The sequence below is a fragment of the Equus quagga genome, chromosome 7 (assembly GCF_021613505.1).
Source record: "Equus quagga isolate Etosha38 chromosome 7, UCLA_HA_Equagga_1.0, whole genome shotgun sequence".
Taxonomy (NCBI): domain Eukaryota; kingdom Metazoa; phylum Chordata; class Mammalia; order Perissodactyla; family Equidae; genus Equus; species Equus quagga.
This window is the reverse complement of record NC_060273.1, coordinates 11,949,301-11,975,824: the sequence shown is the minus strand read 5'-3', so window position 1 is coordinate 11,975,824 and position 26,524 is coordinate 11,949,301. Positions and strand designations below refer to the sequence as shown.

At 41.9% G+C, this 26,524-nt stretch overlaps 1 protein-coding gene across 4 annotated transcripts in view; it reads left to right on the top strand.

The window, feature by feature from the left end:
- Nucleotides 1-26,524, top strand: part of PARN (poly(A)-specific ribonuclease) — a 149,471-nt gene that overhangs the window by 20,111 nt on the left and 102,836 nt on the right. For all 4 annotated transcript variants that reach the window (XM_046667652.1, XM_046667656.1, XM_046667653.1 and 1 more), the window contains 7 exons: nucleotides 2,840-2,896; nucleotides 6,773-6,850; nucleotides 10,650-10,693; nucleotides 12,603-12,645; nucleotides 13,565-13,640; nucleotides 15,651-15,761; nucleotides 16,069-16,138. In XM_046667652.1, coding sequence (XP_046523608.1) covers nucleotides 2,840-2,896; nucleotides 6,773-6,850; nucleotides 10,650-10,693; nucleotides 12,603-12,645; nucleotides 13,565-13,640; nucleotides 15,651-15,761; nucleotides 16,069-16,138 — 479 coding nt within the window. The remainder of the gene's footprint in view (nucleotides 1-2,839; nucleotides 2,897-6,772; nucleotides 6,851-10,649; nucleotides 10,694-12,602; nucleotides 12,646-13,564; nucleotides 13,641-15,650; nucleotides 15,762-16,068; nucleotides 16,139-26,524) is intronic.

Genomic DNA, 26,524 nt, shown 5'->3' with positions numbered 1-26,524 from the left:
ATCTCTATGTCTAACTTCAGGTATAGCTCCTAGTTTTCGTCAAACAAATTTAAAACGTGGGATTTGACAGGTTACGATGACATGGTCGTATTTGCACTGTTGGAACATCACCCTGGTTGCTGTCTGGTGAATGGATTTAAGGGAGTAAGAATGGAGGCAGGAGACCAGTTAACTCGTGGAGTAACATAGCTAAGAGATGTTGGTGACCTGGAATAGGATAGTTAGTAGCGGTTTAGGTGGAACTTGGAGATACTTAGAAGATAGAATCAATGGAATTTGTGGTTGGATGTGGGTGGTGAAAGAGGAAGGGAGGAGAAGGAAGATGCTCAGGTCAGAAATATGAGCAACTGGGTAGATCAGTGTCAGTTCACCCAGATGGTGTGGACTGGAGTGGTATTGATGGGGGGACATGGGGGGAGGAGGCCAGAAGTGGGTTTGGGTGTGGGTGGGTGTCAGTATATAAGGCAGGGCCACGTCTGACGGATTCAGCCGGTAAAGACACAATTTAGACAGTTTGTTACTTATATAGAGAAGGACAATCAGCCTGAGGTGCCAACTGCATGCGGTCCTTGTCCCACACACCAAAAAGACAACACTGAAACAAAAGGGACCAGATGACTGCAGCGCGAGTTGTGGATACCCTGTTACTGAGGAGCCGGTTCTAGACTGCAGCTGAGTGCTTTTGTATTCTGTAGCTCTATTCTGAAGGGGGCGGAGCAGAAAGCCCCAGGCCTCCTCAGGACCTGGAGGCTGGTGAGAAACCGGCTCATGATGGCCTCCCGGGAGAGAGAGGGAGGCAGGTGGCAGATGGCCTTGTAGCAGCTCCTGGCAAGCCTCTCCTCTCCTCCTCTCCTCCTGAGCTCTTCCACCAAGACACAGAATAGTTGTAGCTAACGCCTCTGCCTGCATGGCCTATTTGGATATGTGCAAGGTCCCCAGGGCACTGTGGCAGAGTTGTCCCCCTGCAGTGGAAAAAGAGGTTACGTTCTGTTTTTGCCCTGATGAGGTTTTAGATGTCTTTGTGACATCCAGGGGTAGGTGTCCTGTAGGCAGACTTGTCATTCTGGAATGCAGAAGAGACATGAGGGCTAGACTTGGTAGACGTTGGCACAGAAACTGGGACTAGATTAGAGCACCTGCAGCTTGCATGAGGAGTGAGAAAAGACGGCCTAGGGTAGGACCGTGAAGAACCCCAGCGTTTCAGTGGCAGGCAGGAGGAGGAAAATGTGCCAGGAGGTGACTGACACGGCAGCCAAGGGAGAGAGTATTTGAGGAAGCAGGTGTCAACAGTGTCTGATACTTTAGACAAGTAAGAATAAGGACTGAGATGTGGCCATTGGGTTTAGCCTTGGGAGTAGTTTTTCTTTCTTTCTTTTCTAATGTTCTTTAAATTTTTACTTGTGGTAAAATGCACATAAAATAAAATTTACCATCTTACCTGTTTTTAAGTATACGGTTTTGTTAAATATGTTCATATTGTTGTGCAACCAACACCATTATCCATCTCCAAAACTCTTGTCATCTTGCAAAACTGAGACTCTTTACCCATTAAATAACAACTCCCGGTTGTCCCTTCCCCAGCCCCTGGTAAGAACCATTCTACTTTCTCTCTCTGTGAATTTGCCTACTCTAGGGAGCTCATGTAAGTGGGATCATATGGTATTTGTCTTTTTGTAGCTGAATTATTTCACTTAGCATAATGTCCTCAGGGTTCATCCGTATTGTAGCAGATGTCAGAGTTTCCTTCCTTTTTAAGGCTAAATAATATCCCATTGTATGGATAGACCACATTTTCTTTATCCATTCATCTGACGGTGGATAGACAGATGTCTTGCTTGCACTGATTGCTTTTACCTTTTAGTTCTTGTGAATAGTGGTGCTGTGAACACAGGTGTACAAGTATCTCTTTGAGTCCTTGCTTTCAGTTCTTTTGGGGGTATACCCAGAAATGGACTTGCTGGGTCATATGGAAATTCTGTTTAATTTTTTGAAGAACCACAATACTGTTTTTCATAGTGATTATACCACTTTACATTCCCACCAACAGGGAACAAGTATTCCAATTTCTCCACATCCCCACCAACACTTGTTAGCCTTGGGAGTCATTTAAAGAGGTGAGCAGTGTCAGTGAAGGTGAAGCCGGAGAGCAGAGAGGGCTGCAAGTACCTGGGAGTTAAACTGGAGCGAGCGAGCGGAGAGAAGTCTTTGAAGTCATCTAGCTGCGAAGAGACAAGGAGAAGGGGCAGTAGTTGCATGGAGCTTAGAGTTAAGGAAGGGGTTTCAAGATAGGAGAGAAAGTGAGCCTATTTAAACACCACCAACAGGAAAAGAAGACAGAAGAAACTGAGAGAAGATGAATGTCAGAGTGCTGTGCTATGAGAATTTTGTAAAACTCCCTTTGACAAGGGAAAAACTCAGGATCTCCGAGAACAGAATTGATCAGTCAATTGCTGGATGGGTTTCCTCAGAATTTAACACAGTATTGAATTTGGCCAGCAGGTGGCAGCTTCTAAAAGTTTGCGGTTTTAAGACAGCTTGATAGACTTGGAAATTTCAACAAATGATGTGAAGTGGTGGGTAGACCCTAGGCACTCTTATTTTAGTAACAGTGAATAATTTGCCACTTTCTCATTCTACTCTCTGAAACAGAAGAAGCAGATGTACGTAGATCATTTCACATGGTGGTGTTTGGGATGATAGGCGCAAAGCACGTGAAACTAAAGCTATCTAACTTGATACAAAATTTCGGTGCCTTTTTTTCTTTTGGCTAGGGTTTAACCCATTCACCAAAGGGCTGTATATACGTCAATAGTTTTTTTGGTTTGTTTCTTTAAATTAGGAAGAACTGAATGATGCTGTGGGATTTTCTAGAGTCATTCATGCCATTGCTAATTCGGTAAGTGAACCAGACTTTTTCTTCTAAACTAGATTCCTAAGCGTGATACTTAGGGGGAAATGCCTAGTTGTCATTGCAAATTAATCATTTGGTCACATTTAGAATGTGTACCTGACATAGAGGAATAAGTTAGACTGTTGTCATAATGTGCTTGGTGCAACATCCTAATTGCTGAGTTATATCCAGACCATTTTTCAGAAAGCTTTTCTTGTAAAATGCATAGGAGGATTATACTGTGATGTCCTTATATGGCTACATGAAACTAGTATGTATTATTCTCAAAGCCAATAAGAAGTAGAATAAGAAAGTAAGGAATATGAGGAGAAACAATCCAGTGTTTGACTGAAGGTATTTTGTTCCTTAATCAGAAGAATCTAGAGGATAAAAATAACTGTGTTGAGTTCTTCTGCATAACTAATTGAATCGTATCTGATAGCTTTAGTAGTTGGTAAGTTTTAAAAATGTGTTGCCCACTTGTGTAATTGTGCTAGAGGGTTGTGTGACAGATATGATAGACATTTTCCTTGTTTTGTAAGTCCTTTTGGAAAAGAGGGATCCGCATCTTGCATAGATAAACCAGGCCACGCTGCTGGTTGATTTGCGAATTACACCTCCAGGTTAGACTTCTTGCCTGGATGCTGTCTTGCTGGGAGTCTAAGACTTCCTTTTCCTTGAGTGGTTGGCATGGGAGAAGGAATCGTCCTCCTGGAGAAGGAATCCGCTTGTCCCTTAGATGCTGTGCTGAGCATCAGGGAAGCTTTCAGGCCATAGAGACCCTCTCAGAGTTCCGTGGCTCTCACTACCAGGGGCAGGCTTGTCAGAACAGGAGCCCCTGCGGGGAGGCGCACTACCGTCCTCCACTGGGAATAGCCAGAGTTACAGAGCCTTGTAAAAGAGGAGGGCTGGCCTGCTAGGAGCCCTTTCTCTAAAGTAAGCGAGGTAATCAGAACGGGATCGAAAGTTGGCTGAGCCTGGAGAGAAACAAAGGTGCCCGAGATAACAGGTATCCGGAGAAGCAGAGAGTTGTTCCTGGTCACGTTTGCTTATGTCATACACGCTAGCCAGCAGACTTGAGATAAGTGGCTGGGTTGACTGAGGCTGGCCCCAACCTGCAGAGGTGTGGGGCATCGTTTGGCTTTGAGCTCTCCTGTAGCCATCGTGATAGTTTGGTTTGCTTTTCCAGGATTGGGACCTCTGTTTGCCTTGTACAAATGCAGCTGCCTTAGCTTGCAGTGCCTCTGCTGGTTGTTGCTCTGTCGTCTTTTTTCTGCAGAATAATTCGTAATATGTTGTTGACCATTGGTAGTGAACATACCAAAGCATACCACCAAAAAAAGCCTTATTTATTAGTGAGCCAGACTTTTAAAATTGAAAAGTCACATACCTTAAAAGCACTAACATAGTTAGCTCTATGTATGAAGCCAGTGAACCGTAAGCACTCTTAAATATTATAGCACACTAGATTTCTTTTCCCATCACTCTTAGTAGTAAATCTGTGTTTTCTGTAGTTTCAAAAAAGTTTTTATTTTGTACTAATTTTACACTCAACAGAAAAGTTGAAAAAACAGTAGAGTTTCCATATGTTCCTCACCCAGCTACCCCTAATGTTAATATCTTATATATCCGCACAGTTGTCAGAACCAGGAAGTTGACATCAGTACAAATTATGAACTAAACTGTAGACCTTATTTGAATTCCCCAGTTTTTCCAAGTCCTTTTTCTGTTCACAGTTCTCTCTAGGATCCCACATTGCGTTTACTCGTTCTCTCTCTTTAGTCTTCTGCAGTCTGTAACAGTCTTTTATAACCCTGATATTTTTTAAAAGTATTGATTGCAGTTTTGTCAGATGTGCTTCAATTTGGATTTGTCTGACCTTTTCTCATGATTGGAGTGAGGATATATAGTTTTGACAAGAATACCACAGATGTTGATGTGTTGACCTTGATCACTTGGTTAGTGTGGTGTCTGCTGAATTTGTGTACTATAGTTACTACTTCTCCCTTTGTGGTTAAGAAATATCCTGGAAGAGAAACTTTGAAACTAATGAAAAGTCCTATTTTCGTCAAACTTTTGCCCACGAATATAGCGTCTATCGGTGGGTCTTGCCTGCAGCCATGTGGTGTTCTGATGGTGACTTTGACTCTCTCTTTCTTTCTATGTTTGTCCTTGGAATTCTTCTATAAGGAAGAGCTGTCCCTTCTCCCCTGTTTATTTAATCATTTTCTAATGTAGATGAGTATGGACTCACAGAAATTTATTTTATTCTACAGATTATAATCTAGTATTTTTACTGCTTATTTTGTTGCTCACGTTGTACCACCTTTGGTGGTTGGAGTTCTTCAGTCTGGCTCCTGTGTCCTTTGAACAAGCCCCCATCCGTTTTTTGAGCAGTTCCTTATTTTCCTGCAACACAAGATGTTCCAGACTCCTCGTGTATTTTCCCTGCCTTGAATCTAGACTGGACAGAGCTAAGAATGATGCATATGTATGACCATGCATATGGAATGCACAAGTCTCTATTTCTGTGTCTGTCTGTCATATATATATATATATATATATATATATATATAAAACCATGCCTTTATACTGATACCTCAAATTCTAGTCTAATACCACAGGGTGTATTTTTAGTCTGCTCTTTTCTTATTTGTAGCTTTTTTTCCCCCAACAGTGGGAGATCCACTTCTTATGATTTGCATTGTATGTACTTGTTTAAATCTGGTACACACATAAAGGAGCTTCAGAATTGCTACCCCTACCCTGTGAGAAGCACGTTCAGTGACTAGTCTGCAGCGTTTACGTGCAGGTCTTTTTGTCCTTTTAGCCTTACGATATCTAGTCAGGGTGCTGTTTTCCTAGTTAGTTCTTTTCTTCCAGCCTCCTTCAGTGTGGTTATAGGATTCATTTGTAATATAGTTAGATTCATCTTTAGTGCTTGTCTTCCATTTTGGGTTCCCTCCACATCTTTTCTGTGGTGTCAATCAATACTTGGTACGTTAGCATTGTATAGGTATTCAGAAAGTACACAAACACAGAGCCAAAGGACAGCTTGTCTGTTAGAGTTGGGAGATTTTGTGTAGAATTATTTATTTCAAAGAATTATGTTTAGCCCTGTGAGTCAAGGAGTGTTGCTCTCAAGGTGCACTGGGATCAGAGTAAAAAGGTCCGCTGTGGTGACCAGACGCTTTATGTTAAAAACGGTGTCACTGGGCTAGCTAAATCTAACGTGATGTTCCATTTTGGTAGCTGAATTTTTATCAAAACGGAGTAACTTATTGCACATATATTGTACTTTAGTCTGTTGAAAAGTAATGAATTTCATTGGAAATGGTATTTTCCATTTAAGAACATGCCCCATGAATTTTGACATAGATGATAAAGGAAATAAAAATTCATAGTTTAGTATAATTAGAAATTAGTTATTTTTTACCTATTAGCATTATTATGAATGTATGAAAATAAATGAATTGTTTTAGAGAATCCACTTCTAAAATAGATACCTGGAGTTTGTTCACAGATTATTGAACTGTTCAAGATACTGAGTATTCAGTTACTTTTTTAACTTGAGCTCTTCAATAAAAATTTTATTACTTCTGATTCTTGAGGGTGGCAAGATGAACAAAAATCAGAGAAAAAGATCAGTGAAATAAAAATCACTTGGGGTTTTTACTTTGCATTCTGGATTTAACTCCCCCAAATTTAAGAGAAATGAAGCCAGCCCTAATTTATTTATTTGCATATATTTATACATTTTTTTAATGTCGAATAGTGAGTTTAGTACAAAATTCTTGTGGAATCTGAACCGTATGTTTCACTCTCTAGCCCCAATATAATTTTGTACCTGGAAGTCTGTTTCCTAACCTTGACTTTCTTTAGGGAAAACTTGTTATTGGACACAATATGCTCTTGGATGTCATGCACACAGTTCATCAGTTCTACTGCCCTCTGCCTGCGGTAAGTGATGTGTCAGCCTGTGTGAAAAATTCGCGAGTCTTTATTACCGAGAAAGTGTTCTCACCCCAGTGCCGTCTCCTTGGATGCAGTATGTTCCCAGAGAGAGTCTCCCAAAGAGAGACTCTCATGCGCCTGGTTGTACATTTTTGAAGAGCTGTACATACCAGCCATGTTAAGGGCTCTCCAGCCATCTGCCATTGCCACAGCAAGGTTAGACATTCGTTTCGTCTTGACGTCAGTGGTTTGTTCAGTTAGTGCTGGGCAGGGCTTCCGCGGCCACAGGTGTGGCCTTCTGGTTGCTACTGCTGACGTTCGACAGAGCAGGGTCATTGAAGGTGCGTGGTGCTTCAGGTCAGCTGAACTGGCCCAGGGCCCGCAGAATTCTTGGTTACCTCCTGCTAGGCTGCCTCCCTTACATTCTCTGTTGACCTTGGTGTTTTCTCACTGTTGGAGTCAAGTCGTCTCAGTGCACCAAAGCATCAGCTTCTTTGGCCCCTCAGGAAAAGAGTTCCTCTCTCTCTCTTCATCTTTTGCTCCCTGAGTCCCTCTCCTTTATTTTCGCTCCATATTTCCTGTCCTCTAGTGACCTCCCCCACTTTCGTAACTTCAGCTGAACACACCGACATCTTTATCTCCAGCGGTGATCTCTCCTAGGATCCGGGTCCACAGGTCACGCGGGGTCCCACGTCTCCACCTGGATAGCCTTCAGGCTAGTGGTGTTCAGAATGTCTCAAACGAGATATGTAATTACACAACCTTTCATTTCCTTCTTACTGTTTCTAAACCAGCTATCTGTCACATCTGGATTGCAAGTAGCCTTATTTATCATCTGGAGTTTAGCCAACTCCGGGCAGAACACCCTGTCTCGCTTTAACCTTTAAACAAGGTTTAAACAAGAGGTTGCCTATCCTTTCAACAAGAGGTTGGCAAACTTTTTAAATAAAGGGCCAGATAGTGAAATATTTTGGGCTTTCTAGGTTGTGCAGTCTCTGTCACAACTCTCAGCGCTGCCATTGTAGCCCCAAAACTGCCGTAGAATGCATAGCCAAATGGATGTGCCCTTGTTCCAGTAAGTTTTATTTAAAAAATAGGCAATGGGGCAGATTTGGCGTGCAGGCCATAGTTTGCCAACCCTTGCTTTAGAGTGCCACCAGATTAATCTTTTATTACTTCTGGCTTGGAAGATACCTACCTTAGAGTTCAGTCTCATTTATATGTCTGTGAAGCCTCAGTAACTTAGTTTTCTTTTGTGACATTGTTCCGTCCGCATCTTGATTTACTTTCCTTGGAAAAGTCCAACACGGCCCAGCCATGAATACAGTGGGTCTGTTGCTTCCTTTGTCCTATTTCTGCAACCTTAAGTTTCATGATAACCATATCACGCCCTGGGACTCAAAGGCTTGTGAGTCTCAAACATGACGGGTATGAATTTGCGTTGTATAAATCTAAAGAGCTGATATCCATCTCGGATCAACCCCTTCTCATTGGCCAAACAGACCAAAGTAGCAGCTTCTCTCATGACTTTTTGACCTTTACAGCAATGAAGTTATGAGTAAGGAAAGAGGAAAGTGTGTTTAATACTGCATTTACAGCTATTTTGAATACCAAACAGAGCTTGGCACGTAGAAGGCCTTAAATATTGATTTAACAAATGAGTGTGTTCTGCCAGTTTTAGAATCTTCTGATGTATGGCTCTGTTCACATCACTGACCCTGCTCAAAATTCTGAACTAATCCCATATTCTTTGTTTTTCTATACAATTGACTCGTATTAGCATGGCATACCAATCCTTCTATGATCCGGCCCAACCTTGTGTAGTTTAGTCACTCGTTACTCTCCTTATTCTCAACCAGGCTCATTAGTTCCCTGGGAAGTGCTTTGTGCTTTTTCTTGTCTGTGGTTTTGGTATATAATTTCCTCCAACTTGACTTTTCTCTAGCTTTTCTCAGTGTTTGCTGTGTACAGCTTTACCTGTCTCACCAATGTCCAGCTTACGCCTCTTCTATGAAGTTTCCCTGCCTGCTGCCTTGCCCAAGAGGTGATCTCTCCTTTCCCTGGACTCCACAGAACTGTGTGCCTCTTATGGTGCATCAGTTTTATCTTTACAGCTTGTCCCTCTGCTCCTGGGTGACTGGCTCCTTGGACAAGGAGCATAACCTTCTTGTCTGTCTAACTGCATAGCCTAGCACTTTATACATAAGCACTTAATAAACGTTAGCTTGAATGAGTCGATGTTAGTTTTGAATGAAATTCTAGTAGAAAGAGCATGTGATTTGTTGCAGAGTAAGGGGCGGGTTAGGATAAGTGGTCTCATTGCTTGCGTTATTACTGAGGTGACCTGAGTAAGTGACTTAACTTCTTTGTGTTCGTCACTGTCAAATGGAGAAAGTGGTTTTCTTCCATCTACCTGTAGAAGTGATGAGAATAAATGAGAAAACATATTTAAAATGGTAGAACATTTATATTGCACCAGTACCAAATTTTGCATTTAAAAGTAGACTAAAGAGGGGCTGGCCCCGTGGCTGAGTGGTTAAGTTCGCGCACTCCGCTGCAGGCGGCCCAGTGTTTCGTTGGTTCGAATCCTGGGCGCGGACATGGCACTGCTCATCAAACCACGCTGAGGCGGCGTCCCACATGCCACAACTGGAAGGACCCACAACGAAGAATATGCAACTATGTACTAGGGGGCTTTGGGGAGAAAAAGGAAAAAATAAAATCTTAAAAAAAAAATAAATAAAAGTAGACTAAAGAATCCATATTTTGGAGCTGTCATCCAGGAGAGAGTCTTTTTTTAAGAGTCTTCTTGGTACTCAGCATGACCTTTTACAAGGCATTAGTCTAGAACTCTGCTATATGCTGGCCTTGGAAGTAGCCATAATTCTAATTTTTTCTTGCTTGTGAAGCTTTGTAATGGTCCTGAGAGATTACAAACAGTCATTATTGCATTTTTGTTTGCCTTAGCATTGAAACCACTTGTTCGTATGTTGTCTGTTAATTTAACGATAGCCATTGAAAAGCTGGTGAATATTTCAAACTAGCTAAATACAGTCTGTATTTACAGGCTTGAAAAGCTAATTGGAAATGGCAGTTTCCTATGAAGCATGAATAACGCTGTAGAGAAGTGTAGTTACAAGGGGTCGGGAGTGTGACTACTCAGTCTAGCGTGGCAATTATGTATGTAAATGAGTTGATTCAAAATTAGAGCACTCTCATTTCAGCTTTAGACTTCCTGATCAAAATAGACTTGGGAAATGAATTCTCTAATTTAGGCACTTGCTGTTGGTGCCACTTTAGCAGTTTTCTGAGTAGTTAAAGCAGGAATCACGTGTGTATGGAAAAGTCTATGTTTTAGTGACCATCTTAACCCACATTTCAAAGGTGCTCCCAGTAAAAGTATAACCTAGTTTACACTATTTCAATTTTGTATATAAACCATTTTATTTAGATAACTCTGCTAGTCTCACCATTATGGTGAATTTGTGTAATAGAGCAATTACTGTAAGTTTTCTATATATAATAGAAACCTTCCCCCCTCCTCTTTCAGCCGTAAAATGCTTAAATTTGTCTATTTTTGTTACACAATGGTTTTACTTCATGATTCCCAATCAGTGAGAAATTGTGAGGATTTTTAAAAAGTAGTTACTAAATGGAAATGGGTCTGGCACTTTAGCTTAAAGGACCTGTATGAGGCATCACAGTTTGTTTGAGAAAGAGCTATGGAACTTGAAATATTTGTGTTTGTTTTTAATACTGTGAGTGTATTAGTGAAATTGTGAGAAGTCATTTTCTTGTTTTTTAGGACTTAAATGAGTTTAAGGAGATGACAACGTGTGTTTTCCCCAGGTAGGCTTTCTTTGAGGATTGTCTTTCATTTGAAGCAGTGATCATGCCGTATATAATATAAATAGGTATGTAGTAATTTATTAAAACCATTAGATCATGATTACAATCCAGTTGATACAAGCTGGGAAATCATTTAATAGCTCCAACTTTGCGTTGGTTTGCTCTTATAATTGATGATTGGTTTTCTTTCTCCATTAAAAATCAAAATTTGAACTGAGAGTGAAAATAGATAGCAACTCCTTTTGTCTTGTCCCACATCCTGCTGTCTGAAGAACTGGTGACATTTTCTTGAGTTGGCGCTTGTCTTTCTTGTGTGTTGGATATATAGTCATGTGCTGCATAATGACATTTTGGCCAGTAATGGGCTGCATAGATGACAGTGATCCTGTAAGATTAGTACCATATAGCCTGGGTGTGTAATAGACTCCACCATCTAGATTTGTCTAAGTACTGTAGGGGAGGAAGAAATTTTCCTCTGCTCTTCTGAGTTCTTCTGGCTGGTCTACATAATACATAGTTGACATAATACAGATTAACAGGAGAAAAACAAAAGTTTATTAGCTTGTATACAGTGGAGAAACCCAGGAAAATTGAATAACTCACCAAAATGGCTGAAGCCCTCACCTTAAATACTGTCCTCAGCTAAAGACGAAAGAAGATGTTGGGGGCAGGGAGAGTCAGGGACTTCAAAGGAAGAAAGGCAAACGCACAGGTAGGTGAAAACAAGTGTTTGGCCACACAGAAACAGAGGAACACAGAGGGGAGCCCACAAACAGGCTTTTCTAGGTTCCTCCCCGTCTCCAGTTCATGTTATGCTAAGGTGATAGCTCACTTCCTGAGACAGGTTTTTTAGTTTGAATTCTTTTAGATAGTTCAGGGGGCATTAACAAAAACTTTGAGTCTTTTGTTTCTTAAAAATAATCAGCCTAAAATAATCCTCATGTTAGAGAGACGTTTTGAGGTGGCAAATTTTGTTCCCCTTTAGTGCTCGCTGATGTTTGCACAATGGCAAAATCGCCTAACAGCTCATTTCTCAGAACGTATCCTCATTGTTACGTACATGACCGTAAAAGTGAACTGTCCAGTTGAGATTATTTTGTGTTCAGTCGAGAACTGTCTAGCTAGAGATATTGTTCCTCAACCTTAAGTCAATGCCTTTACCTGTTAGTATTTTCCACAGTTCATATTGCGTGTTAGTTCTCAGATGTCACATGTCTGCTAGATCACATGCCAGCCATGTGGAGCCTGCAGAGCAAGCCTCTGAGCTTGAGGACCCATTTGAAAAGGGACAGGTGTGACAGCAGAGCAGCTGCTCTTTCCGCTGCGTTATTTCTCTCCTATTGTCTATAGTGTTCACATTTATGTGAAAAGCAACAGAGTTTTCATATTAGTGTGTCTCTCTCTTTTTTTAGTCTTCCGATATCTGCAACAGAATAGTAAGAAATAACAACAGTAACAACATTAGCATGAAACTACCAAGTGCAGATTTTGACCCTCCAAGAATTTATATCGTGCAGAGCTGGGTGGTGGTAGTAGATGGGAATATTCCCACCAGCTTGGGAATGTTAGACCTGCAGCAGCGTTTGAACCGTGTAAAACCACATGAGGATATTAGACTTACCCTTGAGATTGACATAGCCCACACCCTTTCAGGGTACAAGCAAATCTAGAACATGTGCTGAGTGTGGCAGGGTGTGGACTCTCCCACGGCCTCCTGATGAAGTCCCTGGAGGGGACAGGACTAAGTCCTCACTGTAATGTAGCAGAGATGCCAGTGCTGGGTCAACAAGGCCAATGTCCTTAGTTCCCCTATCCATTTTTAAGACAGTAAGCTATTCACTTGAGTAAAATAGATTTTGAACATTGATATACATTTTGTTTATCTTACTAAAAATTCTTTTGTTTTTAGACTTTTGGATACCAAATTGATGGCCAGCACACAACCTTTTAAGGTATTTTAAAAATTTGAATATCACTGATAACCTGTATTTTTGAAACTTTCTGAATTGCTAACTAAGAGCTTTGGAATTCTGGTCTATTTAAATGTAATTTTCAAATACATCCAAAAAAAGAAAGAAATGAAAAGGAAAAAAATGGGAAAAAGGCTACAAATAAATATATCAAAATGTGCATAAGCAGTTGTCTTTGGGTGGTGGAATTATGTGGGGTTTTTTCTCCTTTTTTTTTTTTTTTGCGGAAGATTAGCCCTGAGCTAACATCTAGCACTGATCCTCCTCTTTTTGCTGAGGAAGATTGGCCCTGAGCTAACATCTTGTGCCCATCTTCCTCTACTTTATATGTGGGATGCCTGCCACAGCATGGCTTGACAAGCGCTGCGTGGTCCACACCCGGAATCTGAACCAGCGAATCCCAGGCTGCTGAAGCAGAGCGTGTGAACTTAACCTCTAGGCCACTGGGCTGGTCCCTTTCTCCTTTATTTTTCGAATGTAACCTTTTTAATATTAAAATATATAATGTATTTTTGAATAGGTTACACATGTACATACTTCGTCATTTCTTTATTTTCCTTATTTCATATATTTTGGATATATTTTCTAATCAAGAAAATTCATATGAAAGTATAATCATTTGCTACTTTGTGAAGTGACTATATAACTGAGTGAAATGAATGTGAGAACAGTGTAGCTTTCTGGCCAGAGGTCTGTAGATATTTGATACATCTGTAAAAACCTTTCATATGGTTATACTTTCCATATGGTGAAAATTGAACTCAACTCCTGTGTTTCTTTAAAGAACACAAGGGGGCAGTACGAGATGCTTTTTTTTCTGTCCTGGCATTCACTGAATCTGTTTAATATATGTTGCACTGAGATGATGAAGGCTCATAATTCTCTGCTTGCTGGCTTGCAGGATATCATTAACAACACATCCCTTGCGGAATTGGAAAAGCGGTTAAAAGAGACACCTTTCAACCCTCCTAAAGTTGGTAAGAATGTAAAATGATCTGGAAGACCCCCAAACTCTGTGATAATTATTGATGTATATTGTAGAAGAAAGGTGAAGCTGGTCTAGAAACTGTAATGCACATTTATAGATTTTGGCTAAGTTAGATTGCTCGAGCCCTGTGTTGAATTACTGTTTTCTGAATAAAGGTGGTCTTCTAATCCTGCGTTTATTTTCTGTTCATAGAGTTGGGTAGCCTGTTCATTGAGAAGTTTAGCAATTAAAGCTTCAGGGCTTTTATTTCCTAATGCTTGGAATTCTCTCAAAACTTGATGTGTCCTTTTTTATGGTGCGTTGTTTAAGCAGAGACAAAGAGTTCGTGATTAATTGCCAGGGATTGAATGGAAATAGACTTTTTTGTCTCAGAAAAGCCCGAGAACTGGGTTTACGGTTGAGAAAGGAGAGTCTCCTCCCCTGCCTCCTTCCCAGGTGCCTTAGGAGTGGGCGCAGCAGTGAGGAAAACCAGATGGAAGAAGGAATGTTTCTCAGGGGTGCGGATGTTTTGTCGTCTGGCGGTGGCCCCTCCCCAGGTGTTGCTGAAGCTTCCAAGTGTTGCTTCCTTGGCTCCTGTTGCCCTGATTGTGCTGCTGATAGGGGAAAGGTAGCTGCAGCTTGCAAACTTCTGAAGACATTGCAGTAGGACGAATGGTTCAGAAATTGACAGTGGAAGGTACAGATCAGGCAAGAGTACAAATATTTGCTTCCATTTCTGGGTATAGTCCAAAAAAAGAATTAAGAAAAGGGATGGGGAGAAAGAAAGCCTAGACCTTTTCTATAACAATATAATGGAAATAATCTCTTCTGGAAATACGTGTTTCAGCCTGTGGTAGGGAACATTACTCAGCTGGCTATCATGTTAAAAGACTTTTTTACAGCCTAAAGTCTAACATATTTAATTCTTACAGAGGTTAAGGAATTCTTGCTTTGAAGAGCATTGTATTGACATAAAAACAGTTACAGCCTTTTCATTGTTAATTTCCATTCACGCTTTTGATTCTGTAGGAAATAATTATTTGTGAGTTATAGTTTTATCCCATTATTTCCATATAATATTCTGGTGTCTGGTAGAGAATTTACGCTAAGCAGGTCACTATTCTCTGATGTTATCCTCTCAGCATCGATGTATAGCAGTGTGACAAAAGAATCGTGTCATTAAATGGTCTCTTCTATGAAGTGGCCCCATGTTCCAAGCGCATTGTAGCCGGTTCTGATGTATTTTTGGAGTTAGTTGTGCTTTCATCTTTGGATCTGTAAGCTTGGAAACATAGTAGAGGACAGTAATGAACTGAGCTGCCAGTATTGATTGGAGTCTTTGCTTTTGGGAAGGGTCACTTGGACATTTATAGATAACAATTACTAGGCGTTTACCTTGTACCAAGCACCGTGTAAGAGCTTTACTTATATTAGCTCATCTGATCCTCACAGAAGCCTAAAGAAGGACGTTTGATTATCATCTCCATTTTACCAAAATGGAGTTGCAGTGGTGAAGCCACTTGCCCAAGATCACATAGCAAAATAAGTGATGGAGCAAAGATTCAAACTCAGATATGGGGCTCCAGAGTCCATTCTGGTAATCTTTACTCTGAGATACTTGTTGTGTCCCAATGTTATCATTATCTATAAGAGAAGGAGCTCCTTTTCGTGACCTTAGAAAGCAATCAGAAGAGGAATCATTATCTGAGAGTAAGTTATGTATGCATGGCCATAAATAGCACCCACCAATGTGCAATGAGGCCTGCGGTTGAGTCTGTGATAGTGTAACTGAGGCATTTCTCTGTCCAGATCAAGGCCCTCATTCTCAGTGACTCTGTTATCTCCTATTATAAAGTGTTGTGTGGAGAGAATTAAGACATAGAGAGCTTTTTTTCCTGCTTATTCAGGACCTTCCTGAAGCACATACTAATGCAATTTGGATGTGGTGGGGCAGCGTGCTTCCCAGTTTTCATGATTTGTGATGTCCTTGGGAAAATGATTTTTTCTTTTTTCTGTTTAGAAAGTGCAGAAGGTTTTCCAAGTTATGACACAGCTTCTGAACAGCTCCACGAGGCAGGCTATGACGCTTATATCACAGGACTGTGTTTCATCTCCATGGCAAACTACCTAGGTACTGACTAGACATGTTTCTGTCAAGCACGCAGTGATCTAGAGTGGATCTTACCTGTCTACCGTTTCCCTGGGACCCTCTGCCCCCGTTAGAAGTGGGAGGGTTTTGAGATTGGCGGGGTTGGAGGGGGGGGAATGGAGACTACATGGGAGGAACCATTGACACTTCCCTTTGGTGTGGTATTTGGCCCATCTGAGCACCTTTTACCCTTGCTGAACCATACTGCTGATTTAAATATATTTTTGCCTGAACTTTCAGGCTTTGTCTGTTCGACTGTATATAATACTCTGCTTCTTCTCTTCATTAGGTACTTTTCTTAGTCCTCCAAAAACTCATGTGTCTGCCAGATCAAAACTCGTTGAACCCTTTTTTAACAAGTAAGTAATCAGAGGGTCCCATTCCCCAAGTTGTCTCTCTGTGGAAGAGCCAGTATCTGGGGATGTCAGTTAGGGATGACTGGGAGGTGTAGTGCATTTTTAGATAAAATATTTCTCACCTGTAGTGACTCAGATGATTTTTGAAAATAGAAATTGACCTTTTGGGAAATAATTTATTAAATATGTTGGCTTAAAAGGAAAAAAGAAAGAAAAGAAAACATTGCCAAAGGTAGCGCATCTCTTCTAAGACAAAAAACCGGTGCTTTTGGAAATGAAATTACACAAGGGAGACTGTGTGTGTGTGTGTGTACCCCGACTTAACCCCTGATAAACTGTACACGTGAGATTCTTTCTGAGAAGATGTTGGTTACACAAATGGCTTTTAAGATCGTCTGTGGAGAAGTTCTGATGGTCATTGCATCCCAAGCTTGTGTCTGAATGGATCCAGTGAAGTCAAAGCTTGCTCACGTCCCTTCCTTGTTGGAAGAAGTCAGTGTGATTTAAGGAGAGGACTAAGTTCAGAGCATTTTCACAGAATCTCAAGATTACTACTTCAAAGTGTTGTTTGGGCTTTCTTGGCACAGTGGAGACTAAAGTTATGGATATGATCCTCAAGCAGGCCACAGTTTGACTCTGTGCCAGAGCCCTAAACCTTCCTTTTTACCCCAGATCTCTTGGCAGGGTTGGTTCTAGGAGATTCTGGGTGGGCCAGACAGAACAAGGCAGCCCACATCAATCACGACCGCTGAGAGAGAGAAGTATTTCAGTATTGGGTTGGTTCCATCATTTCCTTACATTACATGCAGCACTTTACAATCCTTTCAGTGCTTTACCGGCTGAGAATACTGTCTCCTTCACACGCCTGCATAAATACTCATATCACAGTGCTTGTACTCAGGTGACTGACGTGCTGTAGAGATAGATGTTAATTCCAAACATCTGGATTCGTACAGGTTCGGAATTTGTGTAGTCTGAGTTAGTGAATTTTATCATACTGTGGCTTCTTGTTTTTTTAATCTTTGTTCTTCTTTTCCATGGAAGTTCAGAGGTAAATGGTCTGACTTTCAAAACGTCTTTTAGAGAGGACTGGGTAACAGTGTTGTGTATATTGAAAACTAAGTTGAATTTTTCTGCATGGAAAATTAACTCTGCTAACAGTAGAGTCCTTGGTGTCTGTCTAGTTTCTTATGGGTAAAACAGGATTTTCTTAGCTCTTAACTCTTATTTTGGGAGCAGCGCTTATCTTTGTAAATCTTTGGAAAGGCAGCTTGTGTCATAGACTAATGAACTTGCAGGTGACACTAAATATTGTTTGGATCATGGCATTCCTTGCAGTTTTATGTGCACGATTTTAAGTTCGTTGTTCAACCATGTTTTTCAGTTGGGAGATGTTTACTCAGTTTTAAATATTTAAAACAATTATCCTGTTTCTCCACTAAAATCAACTCCTTATAAAATCAGATGATGGATACAAACTGGGTTAGAGATAGGCTGCATCTAGTTTATCAGTAATCTGTGACCAACGTGAAGAGCAATCAAAATAAGCTTTGATTAAAAAGCTTAACTAAGACTATATCTTTGTAGATCAATTTAATACTGCTAATAATGAGCAAGACTATTACTCAAAAGAACTGGACAGTAAACACACAGCTTCATTTTCAAATTGGGACGTGTGTCCATTCGCTGAAACCTAGATGCATACCAAAAATAGTTGAGGAGTCAGGAATCCTCCTGTGATGTTGCACTGAAAAGTCTTGCCTCATTTGATTTTTTGCTCTGTTTTCCCCAATCTGTAAAGGAAGGATATTTTCTTCATCTTTGAAGGAAAAAAATTCCAGCTGGATTTGAAATGCAAAATAAGAACTATCTTTCTTCTATATTGGAATAGCTTAGTCAAGCACAGTCATCCGTTCTTAACCCATTTAGAAACTGGGAAAAGCAGCTGCTGCTTTTGACGTCTCTATGTGTGTTAATATTGACCTCATTCTTACGTGCACGTTTGATTTATGACGTTAAACCTTGATTTTGTCACATTTTTCAAGATTACCCTTACAGAAAAACATCCGACAATTGCGATCAACATTATCTCAAGCGACTGATTTTAGAAAAATCTGTAAATTTTTCTGAGGGTTTATTTGTTTCAGCACCAGGCTTTTCTCAATGTAAGCTTAACCAAATATGCATAGTCCTAATATAAATTTGGATGAACATCTAACTGCCTACATATGCAAATAATATTTTCTTCTGCTCTCACCAGATTTGTGTTTAAAACTCCACCTACTCCTGCATTATTCTAAATGAGCGTTTGGCTGCATTGGGTGTGCCTTTTTGGGAAGCTTTACAGAGTCATCTATGGAGAAGATGCTGAGACAGCTGGTGTCTGAGCAGTATGCAGAGACCCAATGTAATATAAGGTGCTTTCTGAGCCATATTTGGCTAGAAGAATGTCCCATGAGGATTTTGCATGGTGCCATTTTGTCTCTTTCATGGCCTGGTCACCTCCAGTATCTCTCCTTACTTTGTTGGAGTCGGAATGAGAGTCATAAGATAGTGGAGCAGTGGCAATCAGGATCAGAGCAGTCTAACGACAGGCTGTGTGTACTGTGCTCCTCGTGTATGTTGCAGGCTCTCTGGTCCAAAACTGATTTACCTTCTTTTATAACCTTGGTCAGTTTGAATCAATGCGTGGAAAACCAGACTTAGAGAAGATCCTCTGGTCAAATCCTTTTAGGCTGGAAAGAGCTAAAAATATTGTCTGTGTTTACTTTTTATTGCACCACGGAAAGCACAAAATCAGACTTTTGCCTTAAGTTTTATTAAGAGTCATCTGTTTCTGCAAGACAGCTTGAACTCTCTTGTAGATAACCTTTTATGAAGATTTTTTGGGAAGGTTGATTTTCTGTCTACCTCAGTTCTTAGAAAGAGGAAGGAAATGAGCAGATCTCTTATTTTGGTTCATCTCTGTAAGTAACAGAGTTAAAAAGGAAGAATTGCCTGCACTTTACTGTATAGGGTGGCAACCTTGTGTTTTTTGTTTGTTTTTTTTTAGGATTGGCACCTGAGCTAACATCTGTTGCCAGTCTTTTTTTTTTTTTCTTTTCTTTTTCTTCTCCCAAAGCTCCCCTGCCCCCCAAGGTACATAGCTGTATATTAGTTGTGAGTGCCTCTGGTTGTGTGCCTTGTTCTTGACACAAGTGTTCTGAATCTGAGCAGGGGTTCTCTAGAAATCTAGGTCTTCCTGGGATGACACTGCCGGAAGATCTTTCTAAGCTGCAGATGAGGAGACAAGCCATAAGCAGGAGTGATGTGCCCTTGAACAAATGGTGTCCTCCTCTGTCAAATGGGGCTGAGGCCATTCACCTCCCATGGAAGTTAGAAAGATTGCACGAAAACTTAGTAGGTGCCCGTAATATATTGTTTTCCTTTCTTGAAATATAAAAGAATTTAACATGCTAGGATATTCAAAAAAGTGATGTGGTAGTGGAATATGTTTTATGTTTTTAGTTTCGTGATAAAGAAGAAAATTTCTTATCCTGTGGATGTAAGATTGGAGCAAATGTGAAGTGTCCACTTCTGGTTATACCCACCTTCTAGAGTTTGCTCATGACAAATCAGATGATGTTGACGTGTGTCAGACTGGGACATATGGAGGCCAGTTCGCTTTGATTTGGAGCCTTTTTTAAAGTTTTGTTATTCAAGCGAATACAGCCATTTATGGAAAGTGGTAGAGTATATATAACAGTGAAAAGTATAGAGAGGGGAAGAACCATTACTACGGCCCCTGAAATAAAGCACCCCGATGTTTTCTCCCTTTTCCTCCGTGGAAGGCAATCAGGTGCTGGCAGCAAGTTGTTTTTTTAAATAATGTGCATGTACTTCATACTTAACATCAGAGAGATTTTTAAATGAACGATTTAGCAAAACAAAATACTAAGGATCAGCACTGTATGTCCTTTCTTCCCAGCCCTTTCCTTGATAACGGGCAGAGCAACTCTTATTTGCTCCCTTTACTAATATCTGCCGGTCATGCTGAGCAGCATGGTCTGCCAGGTTGCTAGCGAGTTGGCAGTGGGCCCATGTCTCCAGAATTGCAGACCCTGCTTGTCTCTCAAGAGAACGGTGCCTGATCACCCACAGGGAGGCCCTCACTCATCCTTCGCCTGTCCTGCCTGTCGCTCCTCATGCAGAGGAGCAGAAGGTGTTGAAATAATGAGAGGACGAGGCCAGTCTGTTCTGATTCCCAGTATTTGCTGTCGGCTTTTAGCATTCTGGGTGATGGATTGAATGTGTCTTTACTGAGATACTGTTCGGGTTGGGTATAAATTAAGTCCATTGTGTTGAGTGTTACAGTAATTCCCACCATAAGACGTGCAACTTGCCACCATAAGCGAGAGTTACAACACAGTTTGTTCTGTTGGTGAGGCTGGGTGTCACAACACTCCACAGAATTGGCTTCTATTTGCAAATTTAAAAATCCTTTGATTAATTTCTCCAGGAAAATTACTTCACTTGAGGATCTTGTGTAGTATAGTGCAGTTGTGGTCTCTGGGGTCAGGCATCTGGCCTGGAATCCCAGCCCCACGCCTCCTACCTGTGCGATCTTGGGCAAGTCGCCCTCTCTGTGCCTCAGCTTCCTCATCTGTAATGAGAATATTAGTACTCATTTGATAGGGTTGTTGTGAGTGTGAAATAGGAGAGCGTGTGTGAGGTGCACAGTGCCTGGCACATCACGGGCCTCAGTCAGCTTGTCACTGCTGTGGGGACACTTATGCTTTGAAGACATGTTTCTCTGACGAAATGCTGGGAGCAAATGAACAGCTTTTTCTTTTTAGAGGAAATACCATATAATCGTACCTCTGGTACTGTACACACCTTGTAAGTAGGGCTTTGTATTCAAATATGAGCTTTGATCAGAAAAGGGATGTAGGGGAGGAAAAGGTCTGCTCTAACTATGTGGTATTCAGGGCATGTGGTTATTTCTTAGTCCTATGTAGCATTTTCAGTTGTAGATTTTTATTGGGAGAGGAGAATAAAGAAATAGCATTCACTAAGTGACCTCCTGCAAGCTGTGTCTTTTTATTTTTTTAACAGCTTTATTGAGATATGAATTCGTATACCACTCCAGTTCACCCATTTAAAGTGTACGATTCAATGGTTTTTGGTATATGACATTTTCAAAATTATGGTAAAATATATGTAACATACAATTTGCCATTTTAACATGTTTTTTTTGTTTTTGGTGTGGAGGATTGGCCCTGAGCTAACATCTGTTGCCAGTCTTCTTCGTTTTGCTTGTGGAAGATTGTTGCTGAGCTGACATCTATTCCAGTCTTCCTCTACTTTGTATGTGGGACGCCGCCACAGCATGGCTTGACAAGCGGTGTGTAGGTCTGTGCCCGGGATCTGAACATGCAAACCCCGAGCCGCCAAAGGAGAGCATGCAAACCCAACGTGGCCGGCCCCATTTTAACCATTTTTAAGTATGCAATTCAGTGGTCTTAATTGCATTCACATTGTTGTGCAACCATCACCACTATCTATTTCCAGAACTTTTTCCTCACCCCAAAGAGAAACCCTGTAACCATCAAGCAGCAGCTCCCCGTTCCCCCTCCCATCAGCCCCTGGTAACTTCTAGTCTACTTTTCCATTCTCTATAAATTTGTTCTTTTTGACCTATTTCTTTTTGAGTGACTCATTGCTTCAGTGAGATTTTAATCTATTAAAACAATTGATATTTTGCAAACACCTGGAGCCTTTTTCTTTTCTATTTGTCCTGCTGTCATCTGTTTGGATCATTTCGTGGGCATGTAAAACTTGAGATACGTGGATGTGAAGTTGTGCAACCACCTTGACGGAGGTTTGCTTACATGCAAGCCATCCGGGACACGAGGAATAGAGCAGAGGCCCCGGGGCGGGCCAGCTTGTTCCACATCATGCCACTCCGGCAGGACATTCATCCTTCCGCAGCGGGCTTTCCACCTCTGAAATGGAGAGAATAAATGTCCATCTTGTAGGGCTGCCCTGAGGTTTGCGGAGTAGCATCGATAAGGCTGCTTAACATAGCGTGTGTCCTGTGGTAGGTGTACCGAGTGTGGTTGTTACCGTGACTCTCACCACAGGCAATGCCCAAGAAAATAACGTGAAGCTAGTTTTTCCCGGGATTGGGGGCAGCGGTAGGTAAACAAACTGGGCTGTGTGTACTTAGCTGAGTATCCTTGGGTGGCAGTCTGTCTGTGTCGAGCGGAGGAAAGAGGCAGAATGCATGGTACTAATAAAATCTTTTTTATAGAGAACAGCAACCAAGAAGTCCTCTTACGAAAACCCTTCGTAACTTCTTTTGTATCTTAATGAGAAAGGTCTCGATGCGAGGTTGGGTTGTGATGAGAAAAAGAAAACATATGCGCTGTGCGTTGGTCGCACTCATGTGTGTTGAGCCTCCCGATGCTGGTGAGGCAGCAGAGTGACTTGCACAGCCTCCTCCGTTCGTCTGCCACCAGGAGCAGCTGTGCTGTGCATGGCCCTTCCCCAGAAGCGCCTGGTGATGCCAGAACCAAGGAGGTCAGGGCGGGCCGCATGGAGGCCGATCACAGCAGTGGCGATTGCGGGGCCCTTCCTGGCTGATTGGCTGGCTTCCCCAAGAACATGGTCGTAGTTAGCCTTCAGTTTTATGTCAGTGGTGTTTGACTAAAGGAGTAACGTCCCCTAACTTCCACCGGAAGTGGCCTCGAGCCAGGGATAGGAGCGAAGCTCATCCCTCATTCTGACTGCCTGGAAGTGGACCATGGTGCTGTTGCGGACATTACTTTTTAATCATAAAGAGCCTAGGAAGTAAGCTTTTTAGTAAAAACGGAGTCTGTTTTCAACCTCTTCCAGATTGTACAAATTTTGGAATCAGGCGCCATAAGGAGTAAAATCGCATTACGAACGCTTAGAGTAGCCTCCCAGATGCCAGAATGTTTGAAGCCGTTTGTCCCTAGTTTACAGAGTGTATTTTTCCGTAGTACATAGATGTATTTTATCGTCATGGACCTTAACCGAAGCCCTTTATTTTTAACCCAAGTCGTGCTAAATTACTCGGATGAAAAGAATCTCCAACAATTGGCTTGGTTTGATTATCCTGAAAGTTCTCTGGTACATTGATTTTCACAAAGGGGAGAGAGAGGTGAGTCCAGGGCACGGTGAAGTATTCTGAAGCCTTTTGGCTGGTTCCCTGAGACTGGGAACTAGTGCTGATTTCCCTGGCTGCTTCAGGGAGCGCGCTGCTCACCTCACAGTGATGTTGCCTTATCCACCTTGTACCTTCAATCTTGACTGCCAGTAGATGGATTAGGTAAACCGCTTTGGCTTTCTCAAAGGGCTACTTTTTAAAGAAACCTTGAAAGGCACCAACCCTGTAAACCTCTTCTTGGTGTGCTAGCCCTGTAGGCGCTTGTTTATCTTTCCGATCAACAAGTCATTTGCAGAGGTAAAAAAATCAGTCAGCCCCTGTATGTATATTTAAACGGCTTGCCTCTTCCACAGGAGGGCATTACGTTAGTTTCCTGTGACTGCCGTGACCAGTCACTGCAAGCTTGGTGGCTCCAGACGACAGCAGTGTATTCTCTCCCAGTTCTGGAGGCCACAAGTCTGAAATCAAGGTCCGTGCAGGGCTGTACCCGCTCCTGAGGCTCTGGGGACAATCTGTTCCTTGCCTCCTCCAGCTTCTGCTGACTGCCGGCATTCTTTGGCTTCGGGCCGCCTCTCTCCAATCTCTGCCTCCATGGTCAGCTTGCCACCTACTCTGTGTGTGTCTTTTCTCCCTCTGCCTCTCTCTCATAAGGACACTTGTGCCGGCCTTTAGGGCCTACTTGAATAGTCCAGGATGATGTTCTTGTCTCAAGGTCCTTAACTTAATTATTCATTACATCCGCTAAGACACTTTTTCCAGATAAGGCAGCGTTCACAGGTCCCAGGGAGTAGAATGTGGACATCTCTTTTTGGAGGCCACCGTTTAGCCCCGTACATGCATGTCAGTAGTAAAGTCAGCATTCTTAGATAGTCCTCGCCCAGCTTGGGCCTTGGGTATGAGGCAGTAGGCAATAGTTATTTCCAAGACCATTTAACATTTAATTTTTATCGTTCAGGGCTTAGCAGTGTACTCTAAGAAGCTTAGACTAGCTACCAAATATCTTCTCCATGCCTTCCACTCTTCAGAGTCTGTCACCCGCAGTGACAGGGGTTTCTGACAGCAGCCCTCAGAGGTAGATAATCATGTCTCCATTTTAAAGCTGAGAAATGGCAGAGTTGGGGATAAGCCAAGTCTGTTCTTGACTGAGTGCTCCCACAGTGCACAGTCTCTGAAAGACACAGTTCTGCAGTTGGTGGCACATTTTCTTAAGAGGCGATGCTGATACCTTGGAAAGATTTCTTCTCTCCGCCTGAACACGGGTTCTAAATGATGTTGACTTTGACCATTGGCTTGTGTGGGGCCGGTTTCCTCTGACATTTTACAATCTGTTCCTTGCAGGCCCTGCAGACACTCCCTTTGTATAATGCTTAGTTGAACATTTTTACTTGATGTAATTTGATACTGTTCATTGATGGAGACTGCTCAGATGAGCTGCTGCTTTCCTTTTTTTTTCCCTTCCCCCTTTTTCCCATGTTTCTGGTGCTGTATCTCTGTTTAAGAAAGGACGTAAGTCGGCTTCAGGACAGATGTCGGTTAACACTCTGTCAAAACGTGAAGTGACTAGATTGAAAATCGTGTGCCCCCCGCCCCCACCTGAGTGAAATTAAAATAACGGATGCCACAGTAACTCCCTTCCAGCCAGTGGTTGCCCTCTGATTTTACACAAGAACTTTAGTGAGCAAAATAAATGAGCTTATTTTGTGAGAGATGTCTGCATGCTTCCTACCCTGGATGATAAAATTAGCTTTTTATAGCACATAAATATGTATAATGATGAGCTCTTGCATACAGAGTTCTTATGAAGTGCTTTTACTGCTGGGCCCTCAAGGAAACACCAGGACCATTTGCAAGTACCGTCGAGCTGGCGGTCGTTAAAGGTTTCAATTTTCCTTTGGAAGGCTTAGGACTTGGGTTGAGCTGTAAATTAATTCACTGCTCACATTGTGTTGAGATGAGATTTTACTCAACATTTCTGTATCCCAGTCTTCACTGGTATCAGAGGAGTACAATTTTACTTGGAAATCTCTTTTTTGAGATAAAGCTTTTTAGGAAGAGAGGTGTAGTCTTGATGAAAGCGGATGAACAAATAGAAATATTTAGTCATTGAATGAAATACTGCGTTTCTAGGAGGAAGAATGAAGAGTTTGGGGGGCTTGGGGTTTTTTCTTTTGCTAGGGAAAAAGACCAGAATAAACATCATCTTCTTTATTGAGACGTATCATAACGTTAGAAATCCTTCTAGATCATTCGGGCCTGTGTATGTGTGCGAAGCTGACATTACATAAAATAAGCTCTTGGATTCATGCGCCACTAGGTCCCTCTTGACCCTGAGAGGTGCCGACTCACCGGTTTCCTGTTGGGGATCATGGTGTGTGGGGCAGGTGTGATTGGAAAGCCCAGTGCCCAGGGAGCAGCTCTTTGTGTAGTGCGTGCATGAGAAGCTTGGCCTTTTGGTCTTGGAAACATGTGGCCTCTCTTCGCTGCATTTTGTTCCCGTTGCCTTGAAAATTCAGTCTGCCCAAAGCCCTTCCTCAGACAGCAACGTCATTTGTCGTATCTGGGCTTCCACCCCGTCACTCGAAGCTGTCATTTAATCAGCCCTTAGAGCACTGAAAAAAAGGGTTTCTGGGATCGTGTACCCCAAGCTCTTGCTTCGCTTATATACGCTGGGGACTTGGGTCGTGATCCAGGACTAAATCCTGACTTGCCCCCAGATGCTCCCGCTCGGACTCTCCAGTCATGTGGAGGCTTTGGAAATAGCTCAGGTTAAAAGCCAAAGGTGAGGGGTGGGGAGAAGGTGGGGGCCGGCAGCGAGAAGGTTTGCGTGTGAGTCTGTCTCTGCTCCCATGGTGGCCGAGGGTCAGCCGCTGAGCTGGGAAAACCTGCTTCCTCGTTCCTTGTCTCTAGGGACCGATACTTCCCTGCCTGTCCTCCAGACGCCAGAGGATCAAATGAGGCTGAACGTGCAATAATCAGTATTGTTATTTTAGTCAGGAACTTTTTACTTTTAAAAAATGAATATATTTTTTTCTAATCGAAACGTAAAATACCCACTTATTATTCCACCAGTCAAAAAGAAAAAAGAGCTGTCGTTTTAGTGAATTTCCTACTGGCGTGTTTTCTGTGTCTATTTCATTTACTAATTGAGATCAGTATACTTGATTTACTAATTGAGATTATACTGGTTATGCAATTTTGTAACTTAAAAAAAATACAAT